The sequence below is a fragment of the Urocampus carinirostris genome, chromosome 12 (genome assembly GCF_059441175.1).
Source record: "Urocampus carinirostris isolate Australia breed hairy pipefish chromosome 12, RoL_Ucar_1.0, whole genome shotgun sequence".
NCBI lineage: Eukaryota > Metazoa > Chordata > Actinopteri > Syngnathiformes > Syngnathidae > Urocampus > Urocampus carinirostris.
In genome coordinates, this window is record NC_142360.1 from 41,720,217 (window position 1) to 41,732,460 (window position 12,244).

Consider the following 12,244-nt stretch of genomic DNA (forward strand, 5'->3'; position numbering starts at 1 on the left):
AAATCCATGGTGGGTATTTAGGATGGGCCTTTTCTTCCATAAGAGGATAAAAACATGCCCATTTTCTCTAATATCTTTTTGAACACAAAATATAAAAACATTTGGATAATTAAAGGGACAGTGTGTAATATGTTGGGCCTCGAGTTTCAGTTCAAAAAATGGATTTGTATATTAAGCCAAAAATACCGTAACTATCATATCGATGTTCAATTTTGTGTATTTGTGCATTTCTTTGACATACCTCGTTGGTCACTGCCATGTTTGTCTGACATCTTGCTGCTACGGTGTGCTCTTTCGTATTAGACAATATAGTGCCATCTGCTGTCAAATACGACACACTAGGCCCTAGTGACTAGGGCTTTAATGATATCAATCAAGGATAAAAAAAAAATTCTTTCATTGTCTTTGTTTTTTTTTTCTTTCTCTTCTTATTTTTATTTTGTTTCTTAACTTTTCTTTCTTTTCCTTTTCTCCTTTGTTTTCTTTTTTCCTTCTTTCTTTGGTTTCTTAAATTTTTCTACAGAAGGCTTGGGGGGAAAACAAACATCCAATGCAATTGGGTGAATAAACAGGTCTTTCACTTTTTACTTTGTAAACAACTGTCAGAAAGGGCTCGTCTTCCCTCGCTGTTAAAAAAAAAAAAAACAACCCAAAGAACTACCACCAAACGACTGAAAAAGGACTTTCAAAAAGAAAGTCGACCAAAAAGCAAAAGTACTGAAAAGTAGGGGAAAGTACTGAGACAGGACTGTTCATGAAAAATCACCTAACCCTAAATAAGAGAAAACACATTAAAAAAAGGATCTTTTTTTTTTTCCTCCTTTTTTCAGGACCGGGGCGACAAACTATATCCGACACGGTGTAGACCTTTCTTTAAGTATGGACTTTAAAGATGTCAAATAGTGTCTCAGCCAATCAAGTTCATGCAGGCGCACAGCAACCACGCTCATTTCAAAAGCACCCGTCATCATGTCCAACTCTTTTTTTCTTCATTTTTCATTGTTTTTAATGTTTCCCCTTTCTCTACATTTTTTCTTTTGCTCTCATGTTTCTCTTGCTTACATTTCATATTTCTTTTCTATGACTCTTTTGTCTGTTTCTTCTTTATTTTTTCCCTTTGGTTTTTATATTTCCTCCAGTTTTATTTGTTGATTTCCTGCTTTTTTTTTTTCTTGTGTCTTTCGTTTATCGTTTTATTTTGTTTTTATTTGCCCTTTTCCCCTTTTTGTCTTTGTTTTTGCCTTGATTTCACTATTTCCTTCTCTTTTCCTCTTTGCAAAAAGCTGCGCGATAAACGGAGAGGAAAAATGTTTTGGTGTGGTCAGTTCTTGTATTTTCCTCGCGGTTTTTAGCACTTTTTTGTATAATTCTATATTCGCTTATATTGTTTTTTTCTATTGGAAAGACGGCAGTGAGAGACGGGTCGTGAGCGCGCACGCGCCTCACACCTTATGAGTCATGCGTACGAGCGCGCTCCCGTCGAGGCGGGGCGTGTGCAAAGGCGCCTCTTCCGCGTGCACGCGCACCTTCCCGCCGCGCGCGCCCACGAGACGGACGCTCTCTTCTCGCCGCCCGCACGCCTTTCCCGCGCTTTCGGACACCGACCCTTCCCGCGTGCACGCGCCCCGCTCGCTCCCGTGGCCTTCGCAGACCCCCGAGAAAGTCGGACAAAGGCCTCCACGGACACGCCCATAGAGGTGAGGAAACGTGCACGCGCAGGTGCAAAAGACGCGAGTATCTTGGCGTAACGCGTTACTTGCGTCGTATGTGGCCGACTTGGCGGCAGGTGTCCAGTTGCCATGGAGACCGCCAGCAGCCGCGCGCGCTTGCGCACAGAGAATGCAAAAAGAATCCTTTTTTCCGACTCTTTCACGAGTTACATACTTTACTAGTGAGGTGTCGCCGGCTCCCCTTTCTATTAATATGTCATCGCTGAACGTAACACCTTAATGAGCCGGCTCCCCACCAATCGGGAACCTGCTCCACGCCAATCAGGATCCAGATCCTTTCTATTTTCTGTCGTTGCTGAACGTAACGCCTCAATGAGCCGTCTCTCTGCCGATCAGGAGCCGGTTCCCTGCAAATCGAGATCCAGATCCTTTCTATTAATATGTCGTTGCTAAACGTAACGCCTCAACGAGCCGGCTATTTGAGGTGAACAAGGGGTGCCGGCTCTCCGCCGATCAGGAGCCGGCTCCCTTCGCGACAACGATGCATAACCGGCGAAGGTAAAAGCTCTACAAGACGGCACCCCGCCAACGGGGAGCCGGCTCCTTTCTATTTACGAGTCGTTGCTGAACGTCAAGGCTCAATGAGCCGGTTCCCTTCAATAGGCTCTTTTTAGTTGTGGATTTAGTGCTTTTAAATTTGTCGAGTCTATAAAACTTTCAAATTGTTTTTGTCTTTTTGGGCAAATCTGGTCATTTGACATTGATATTTCCTGTTGGAAGGAATATGGTGAGAGACTTTTTGAACGGAAGAGCTAATTTTGTATTTCCTGGAAGAGTCGGCGTCGCACTGAAAAGTCCAAATCTTCCCGATTTGCATTTGGTTGTGTCAGGCGTTTGCTTAGTACGAGGGCGTCGATGTCCGTTTAGCGTGCGTGCTGGGACAAAACATTCTCAGGAGCCAGACTATAAGGTTAAAGAGAAAGAGAGGGAGGGAGAAGAAGAAACGAAGAGAAAGACGAAGAGAGCAAGGGAAAGAGAGAAGTAAAGAGAGAGAAAGGGAAAAAGAGGGAGGGAGGTATAAAGAAAAATTGAGAAAGACGTCTAGAAAGTAAGTTTGGGGTTTTTTTCGTAGAAAAAGAGAAAGAAGAAAGCCCCAGTGGACGCGTGAGTGGCGCCCGCACGGCTTTAGTGACATCCAGTGGACAGATTTGAAAACTGCAGCCGATTTCTTCTTTCAGCCGTGTCTCACGGGCCGGATCAAAACCCTCGGCGGGCCTGATCCCGCCCGCGGGCCACAGGCTCGCGGTTTACGACGTAAAAGTCCAAACGATCGTGTGTTCTTTTTTTTGGGGGGGGGGGGGCAGATGGCGAAAGCGGAGCAGCGGCGCTCGGGGCAGCAGCGGGACGCTTCGGAGCAGAACTTCGACTACATGTTCAAGTTGCTGATCATCGGGAACAGCAGCGTGGGCAAGACCTCGTTCCTCTTCCGCTACGCCGACGACTCCTTCAGCAATTCCTTCGTCAGCACCGTCGGCATCGACTTCAAGGTCAAGACCGTTTACCGCAACGACAAAAGGATCAAGCTGCAGATCTGGGTAAACCCCGTCCCGGCCGGCGCCCGGCCTCTCCGCCCGTTTTCCCGACCCGTCGTCCTCAAAACGTCTCGGATTTCGGTTTTAAATGGATAGATAGATATGTAACCGCGGTGTACGTGTCCCACCAAAGATCCACATTCACGCTGGACCGGATGATGAGGTTTTTATGATTACAGTTTCTGCAAATGGATGAGTCACAACATTAGCTTTTCTGCTGGCTTTGATCTCTTTGATCTCATTGCAGTTCTCTCTCTTGTAAGACTGCCAACAAAGCATATCAAAGAGCTTTCTTTTCGCTTGACAGAAAATACATTTTTACATCTTTACATTTTAACAAGATACTTTTAACAAGAGATCGTATAGCGGATGTTTAACGTTTACGACGGATTCAACATATTTTTCTTTCGTCTGAATTTCAACTAACATCGTCCTTTTTTAATGTATATGAGAAAATAGAAATAAAAACAATAATGAGTATAAAAACGGGTACAAGTTACCTGCAAATGGATGAGTCACAACATTCGCTTTTCTGCTGGCTTTGATCTCTACAAGGGGAATTCATAATTTAGTAAAACAGAAACAAAACGAAAATAAACCTAAACGGCTTGACAATATCGATCACATTACTGTGCATGTTGAGAGATTTGTCAGCTGGGGTTATAATGTTTCAAATGAACTTCTTTTGTGGAGCACCAAAAGATGTGTCTTACCATTGCAGTTCTCTCTGGTAAGACTGCCAACAAACCCCGCCTCCCAGTCACATGTCAGAAGCCCAAACCAAACCCCACCCCATACCAGCAGATGGCACTGTTGGACTCATCATTGCAGGACATTTACCAAAAACTATACACATAATTCAGCAGGAATTTCAATCAAACAAAAGTTATTACTACACCCGTTACAGATAGAGGGAGAGAGAGAGAGAGATAGATAGATCTTTAGTTAGAGCTAGATAAATAGATAGTGGATAGATAGATAGATGGATACTTTGTTTATCCCCTTTGGGAACTTCACACTTCCAGCAGTATCCTTGTGTCGAAAAATCAAATCAATGATATAGAATACAAAAAAACCCAATCTAACCTGTTGATATAGAGTATTTAGATAGTGCTACATCAAATACACACTGTCATAAGAATAGGGTCATATGCAAATCTGGGTGTGGGCTTTGACTCCCCCGGGTGGAGTTAAAGAGGCTCATGGGATAAGTGTCAAAAGTCAGAAACGGGGACCGGACCCAATAGCGTTTGTTTTGACTCCATTTTATTGAGAAAGAGAGCGACGCCGGCTTCCACCATCCGATGATCGTCGGTCACGGTGGCGGACGGCAGGAACGCGGAAGTGGCGCTTCCGTGTCGAGCGAGGGTCGTCGTACGTGGCGGGAAACCCGGTCGATGGCCAAGACGGGGGAGCGAGGCCGGTAACGAGTCCAGAAACAGGTCACCGACAGGTATCAGTGCGGGAAACGGGGTAGGAGAATGTCGGAGAGTACCCGACTTACCTAGCTGAAAGCATAGGTTCGCAGACAGTCTGACAGCTTCCTCTTGGAAGACGGGGTTTAAAAAGGGTCAGGGAACCGATCGGCGCTCGGGGCTGTCGGTTCCGACGGGGCGGTCGCGGGTGCCCCCGATCGGCAATCGTGACAATAAGGGAGAAACGATCTCCTCACCGATGATGGATTTTGCGCTCGATTCCAGCCTAAACAAACTACGATTTATTCACACGACCGGGAAAATCGAACCGATAAAACAAAGGGGACGCCGTTGACGAGAGTCAATCGTGCGCTTCCGATGAACAAAAGGAGGTGTACGAGGAAAGGGGAATCAAGGTGGACGTCGTCGTTACCCGTAGAAACGCGAGATTCCATAAAACCGACACGGTTTGGGGAATTGACCCGACCGGTTGTACTGAGCATCTACCCAAAAAACAGACTGCGTGCTGTTCTATAACCAGCCAGGGGGTTTCTCTACACTGCTGTGATCTATCCATCCATCCATCCATGATCTGCACCGCTTATCCTCAGTAGGGTCGCGGGGGTGCCGGAGCCCATCCCGGCTCTCTTCGGCAGTGGGCGGGGGACACCCTCCGCTGGTCGCAGGGCACACGGGGACGGACAATTCACTCGCTCATTCCCACGTAGGGACAATTTGGACCGGCCGATGAACCTGACCTGCATGTTTTTGGAATGTGGGAGGAAACCGGAATGCCTGGAGGATACCCACGCGATTACGGGGAGAACATGCAAACTCCACACAGGAGGTTCGATCTCAGGACCTCAGAACTGTGCCGCACGCGCGCTAACCACTGTTCTGCCGTGCTGCCCGCTGTGATGTACTTCCGGTATTTGATGATAATAATAATAATAATAATAATTTCCTTTGTATTGTCATTCTTTGTAACAATGTACACAGAACGAAATGTTAGCGACAGGTTCATTCGGAAGACGTCGAAACGGCGCCAAATTGAGTAACGTCCCATCTCGCTCATATTTGTAGCTAGCTGCGCGCTCATTTCAACAACAAGAGAGAGGCGCCACCTGATGGTGTGGTACCATACTGCGGCATATTTTGGCAAATGTCGTAGCCTCGATTTGTGACCCGGTCACATCTCAACAGGCGGGCTACATCGCTCCTCGCTAACGTCGGTAGCTAGCGCCCGACGCGTTCCGACGACATCCGAGAGGCGCCGCCCGAAAAGCGTCACCCGATTCGTACGCGGGCGACGTCCGCATTGTCGGCATTTAATAAGGCGGCATTTCGCTAACGTTCGTAGCTAGCGCCCGACGCGTTCCGATGACATCTAAGAGGCGCCGCCCGGTGGTGTGGGACCATACTGCGGCATATTTTGGCAAATGTCGTAGCCTCGATTTGTGACCCGGTCACATCTCAACAGGCGGGCTACATCGCTCCTCGCTAACGTCGGTAGCTAGCGCCCGACGCGTTCCGACGACATCCGAGAGGCGCCGCCCGAAAAGCGTCACCCGATTCGTACGCGGGCGACGTCCGCATTGTCGGCATTTAATAAGGCGGCATTTCGCTAACGTTCGTAGCTAGCGCCCGACGCGTTCCGATGACATCTAAGAGGCGCCGCCCGGTGGTGTGGGACCATACTGCGGCATATTTTGGCAAATGTCGTAGCCTCGATTTGTGACCCGGTCACATCTCAACAGGCGGCCTACATCGCTCCTCGCTATCGTCGGTAGCTAGCGCCCGACGCGTTCCGACGACATCCGAGAGGCGCCGCCCGAAAAGCGTCACCCGATTCGTACGCGGGCGACGTCCGCATTGTCGGCATTTAATAAGGCGGCATTTCGCTAACGTTCGTAGCTAGCGCCCGACGCGTTCCGATGACATCTAAGAGGCGCCGCCCGGTGGTGTGGGACCATACTGCGGCATATTTTGGCAAATGTCGTAGCCTCGATTTGTGACCCGGTCACATCTCAACAGGCGGCCTACATCGCTCCTCGCTATCGTCGGTAGCTAGCGCCCGACGCGTTCCGACAACATCCGAGAGGCGCCGCCCGAAAAGCGTCACCCGATCCGTACGCGGGCGACGTCCGCATTGTCGGCGTTTGGCCAGCGTCGGTAGCTAGCCGCGCTTTGTTTTGCGCGCAGGACACGGCGGGCCAGGAGCGCTACCGCACCATCACCACGGCGTACTACCGGGGCGCCATGGGCTTCATCCTCATGTACGACATCACCAACGAGGAATCCTTCAACGCCGTCCAGGACTGGTACGTAGCTCCTCTACGGGAAGCCACGAAAGGGCCGGAGGGGAAGGCGGCGGACGGAATCCTTCTCCAGTGTCTTTGATCTTTCAGGGCCACGCAAATCAAGACCTACTCCTGGGACAACGCTCAAGTCATCATGGTGGGCAACAAATGCGACATGGACCGGGAACGGGTGGTCGCCTCCGACAAAGGGAAACATCTGGCCGACCAACTGGGTGAGGCGCCGCGCTCGGCTTTCGCTCGGGCACCGCCGGGGGAGTCCGCGCTGCGGCCCGGATCGGGCCCGCCGAAGCTTCCCGGAGGAGCGCCCTCCTTGACGCGTCCGGCTCGCTCCTACAGCGAGCGGAGCTGTGTCTCTCCCTCTCTCTCCTTCTTTTCTGTCTCTTACTGTCTCTCTTTCTTTTCTTTCATTTTATCTACCTTCCTCTTTTTTTCTCTTTTCCTTCTTTGTCAAACTCTCTGTTTCCTCTCTTCTTTTTCTCCCTCTCTCTCCCTTTGTCAAAAAAGAGACAGGACCCAATAGCTCTCGTTTTAATCCGTTTTATTGATAAAGAGAGAGCGGCGCTCGCTTCCACCGTCCGATAATCATCGGTCGCGGGTAGCGGACGGCGGGAACGCGGAAGTGGCACTTCCGTGTCGAGCGAAGGTCGATAGCCGGGGCGGAGGAGCAAAGACGGAAACGGGTCCAGAGAAGGGGTCGGCGACGGGTATCGGGCAGGAAACGGGGCAAAACCGGTCGACGGCCGGGACAGAGGACCAAAAGCAGAACGGGTCCAGAAACAGGTCGGCAACTGGTATCAGGCAGGAGAAAAGAGAGCGGTAGATTGTCGGATAGAGCGGAACTTGCCTATCTGAAAGCGTAGGTTCGCAGACAGTCTGACAGCTTCCTCTTGGAAGACGGGGGTTTCAAAAGAGTCTCTGGACCGATCAGCGCCAAAGGCTGTTGGCGCCAACTGGGCATTTGCAGGTGCCCCCAATCAGCAATCATGACACTCTTTAGCTCTCTCACTTCTTCCCTTTCTCCTCTTTCTTCTCTCCTTTTTCTCCCTCTCTCCCCTCTTTTTCCCTCTCACTTATCTCTCTTTCTCTCACTCTTTATATCTCTTTTTCTATTCACACTCTCTTTTCTATTTCTCTCTCCTTTCTTTCTTCCTCATTCTTTTTCCACTTCTTTCTATTTCTCTCCGACCTACTCGTCGCACGTTCGGTGGCATTCTGGAGCTCAAACGAGTTTGACGCCCCCGGGCCGGACAAAGAAACGGGACTCGACACGTCACTCTGCTCGACGACAGCAGAGACGAGGCGTTCGGACCGATCGGGCGCTTGTAAATTTTCGAGCGAACGGTGAAAAAAAACGGATGCTCTGTCCTGTTCCCCGGCCGGAAGACAGAAGGAAGGAGGAACGCGTCACGTCGAAAGCCTCTTTCCCGATTTCAGTTCTTTGAACCGATAAGAAAGGATCGGGCCCCGGAGCGGGCGGGGGGGGGGGGGGGGGGGGGGGCGTCGCCCTGTTTGCCTTTGCGACGTCTTGTTTGCAAAGTGACAAGGTAATAGAGTGCACTATGCAAACAGTAGGGAACAACTCACTCCACCCTGCAGGTAAAGGGGGGGGGGGGCAGTCCCGACCCAGCCCGCAGGTACACGAGCCTGAACCTGACCCGTTCGCTGTATTTGAAGGACCGGTCCGAAGTAGAAGGAATAGGAACGAAAGGAAGTCCGTGCCGTGCGGATCCTCTGCCCCGCTCTGTTTTGGCGCCCTCCTGAGGCAGCGACCTCACTAACACGCTACGCTAGCCTTTTTTTTCAGGTTCGGAGTACGACGAGGCTTGCTAACGCGCTACCCTGCTAACACGCTCCTTTTTCAAAAACCTCTTTGGGTTTCGAGTACGACGAGACGTCTCTCGCTAATCACTTTTTATGATTAAGGGCGATACAAATAAACCTGACTTGACTACCTTGCTAACGCGCCAACATGCTAACACGCTCCTTTTTCAAAAACCTTTTTAGGTTTCGAGTACGACGAGACGTCTCTCGCCGATCACTTTTTATGATTAAGGGCGACCCAAACTTAACTCCGACTTCCATACTCGACGACCTTGCTAACGCGCTACTTCTTCTCTTTCAGGTCTGGAGTACTACGAGGCGAGCGCCAAAGAAAACGTGAACGTGCGTCAAGTGTTCGAGCGTCTGGTGGACGTGATCTGCGTGAAAATGGCCGAACGCGTGGACGTGGAAGCGCCCGCCCCCGCCGACACGGCCAGACTGGCGGACAAACCGGCCGATCGGCTGCCTCAGAAGTGCTGCTGATGGGCCCGCCCGCCCGCGCCCCCTCGGCCCGGTCCCGGTACCCCCACCTCCCCCACCCCCCAAAAAAAGGACTCGGGATTCGGACCTCCGTCGGATACCAGTAAATACAGGGTACTACGGACCGATACCGGTCCGATACCGATCGCGCTCAAACCGTTTGATTAAATGCTCCTTTTAACGGTAGAAACCAACCGGGAAGCAGAAACGATACGATGACTTCTTTTTCCTCTCTTTCTCTTGCCTTTATTTTCTCTTTCTTCTTCTCTTTACTCTTTTTTTTTCTTTTCGCTTCTTCTTTTTCACCCTTTTCTTTCTTTTCATTCCCATTTTTCTTTTCTTTTTCCTTCTTTTTGTCTCATTTCTTTGATTTTATTCATCTTCTTCTTTTTATTTTTCATTCTTTTTCTTCATTTTGAGCGGAGGGAGCGGAACCCCCTGAAAAAATCGGCAACGTGAGGAAAATAGAAATATGTGAAATCCTTCGAAAGGGAGCGATCGGTAAACGAAGAGAACGGTATCCGTACGTGTCCTTCTCCTATTCTTAGGATAGAATGTGTGGTGACCCCGCCCCCAAAAGAAACTCCAAACACGGCCCCCCTTTTGTGGTGATATGGGACCCCGTCGGCCCTTTTGGTGATTATCCACGTAATCCACGTACGAAAAGGAAGAAAAGAACAAAAAATCAATGTCTAGGAGATGGTTTTAGCCAGTTGGTGTCAAATGATTTTTGAGGTCAAGTTGTTGTCATAAAAGCGCAACATCGTCATCGTACAAAATATTCTCCGTCTTTGTACGATGAGACCTTTGTTTTAGCATATCCTGAATAAAAAACGTTTTAAAAAAAAAAAAGGCTGATGGAAACGGTACTCTTCTGTCTTCGATTTTTTGATTCATTCCGTTGCGCTAACCAGGGGGCGGGCAAACGACACGCTGTCAGACCCTCTGCAAACCTATGCTTTAAGCTAGGCGAGCTCTGTACTATCCAACATTCTCCTTCCCTGTTTTCTCCTGCCTGATACCTGTCGGTGACCTGTTTCTGGACTCCTTACCGCCCTTGCCCCTCCGTCCCGACCACGCCCTGTTTTCCCGCCGCCTACGATTATCCCGGCTCGACAGGAAAGTGCCACTTCCGCGTTCCCGCTATCCGCTACCCGTGACCGACGATCATCGGATGGTGGAAGCGAGCGCCGCTCTCTTTCTCAATAAAACGGAGTAAAACGAACGCCATTCGGTCCCGTCTCCGTTTCTGGTTCGCGACACACGCGGCCCATCGGGCTTTTTTCATCCGGGACTACAAATCTAATCCTGCCTATCCCCACCCACTTCTTTCGGCTCATGCCCGGAGCACTTCCCGAGGGAGGCATCTTGTGCCCGAGCCACCTCAACGGGCTGCACTTGATCCAGGGTTCGACTTTCTGACGGACCCTCCTCTCCAGTACCCTCGACTAGACCTACGGGAGAGGCTGAGAAGTGGGAAGTCCCCTCTAGTTGGAACACACTCTTTGGTCCCCCTTCTTGAAATGGGAGGTACTGTCCCCGATGTCCACGTGATGTTGCAGAAGCGTTTTAACCATGACACTCCCATAACATCCAGAGCCTTAATGAAGGCTGGGTAGATCTCATCCACCCTTGGGGCCACTGAGGAGCTTTTTGACCACCTCAGTGACTTCAACCACAGAGATATGAGAGCCTACCTAGGAGTCCCATGGCTCCTCAGAGGAAGACGTGTCGATGGGATTGAGGAGGTCTTCCAAGTACTCTGCCCACCCGGGTTGAGGTCAGCGGCGCCCCGTCTCCACTGTACACAGTGTCGATGGCACACGGCTCTCCCCCTCTAAGACGCCGGACCAGAATTTCCCAGAAGCCGCGCATAAGTCGCCTTCCGTGGCCTCGCCAAATTCCTCCTACGCCCGAGTTTTGGCCTCCGCGACTGTCGAAGACGAATTCCGCTTGGCCAGCCGATACCCGCCAGCTGCTTCCAGAGTCCCGCAGGGCAGCAGGACCGGAGAAAGACTCCTTCTTTAGCTTGACGGCATCCCTCACCGCCGGAGACCACTAACGGGTCGGAGGGATGGAGGTACGCAACATGGTCCTCTGACAGTCAGGACCCGCTTCCCCCCTGAAGGCGGAGGGAGGCTGACCAGTGGTGCTACTAATATGCCCGCACCGACTCAGCGCCTTTTGCCACGGCAGACTCCAGAGCGGAAGAGTCCAACCCCTCTCGAGAGGACCGGTACCAGAGTCCAAGCCGTGTGTGGAGCGGAGTCCTACTAGATCAAGTCGGAACTTGTCGACCTCACACACCAAGTCGGGTTCCTTCCCCACCAGAGAGGTGACATTCCATGTTCCAAAGACCGGTTTCTGGAGCAGGGGATCGACGCGCCAAGGACCCCTCCTCGAATAAAGGAGCCTAATTTGGGAGCAGGACGTATATGGGCCTCGCACCAAAACATACACAAAAGAGCAGTGAGTTGACGGAGAGGGAGACGTCGTTTATTAACATTCGTCAGCGTTCAAACAGCGTGCTCCTTCGTCTAAGAGACCATCATCTTTTTTATACCCTCCGGAGCGGAAACATCAGGTCAGATATATCCCGTGTTGCTTAGTGCGTCCTTTCCGATGACGCGCTTGTTTTTCTTGAAGTGCGTGCTGTCCGTTTCGTCATCGCGCACTGTACCTACTCAAGCCGCAACGTTATTCTTTCCACGACATGTGTTTTTCTAAATCGAGCCCGATCTTATTGCTTCGCCGACACTTGTTTCTTTCGACTCGGGAGAAACGAGTCTAGAATTTCCCGTCTAAACAAGTGTGTCCTCATTCTGTCGGCAAGCTCTGACTTAACTATTCCGCACCAATTCAATGGAAAAGAAAAAAATGGGTTTTGATTGCCATTGATATCAAGGTCGCGAAACATTGTATGTAAGAAAAATAGACGTGGCGCT

General features: G+C 50.4%; 1 protein-coding gene across 1 annotated transcript; it reads left to right on the plus strand.

The window, feature by feature from the left end:
- Window positions 1-1,440: 1,440 nt before the first annotated feature.
- LOC148356091 (ras-related protein Rab-3A-like) lies at window positions 1,441-10,524 on the plus strand. Its single transcript, XM_088349668.1, has 5 exons — window positions 1,441-1,697; window positions 3,035-3,265; window positions 6,880-6,998; window positions 7,086-7,210; window positions 9,121-10,524. The coding sequence occupies exons 1-5, from the start codon at window positions 1,452-1,454 to the stop codon at window positions 9,300-9,302; spliced, it is 903 nt and encodes a 300-aa protein (XP_088205794.1). The 5' UTR covers window positions 1,441-1,451; the 3' UTR covers window positions 9,303-10,524.
- Window positions 10,525-12,244: the final 1,720 nt, after the last annotated feature.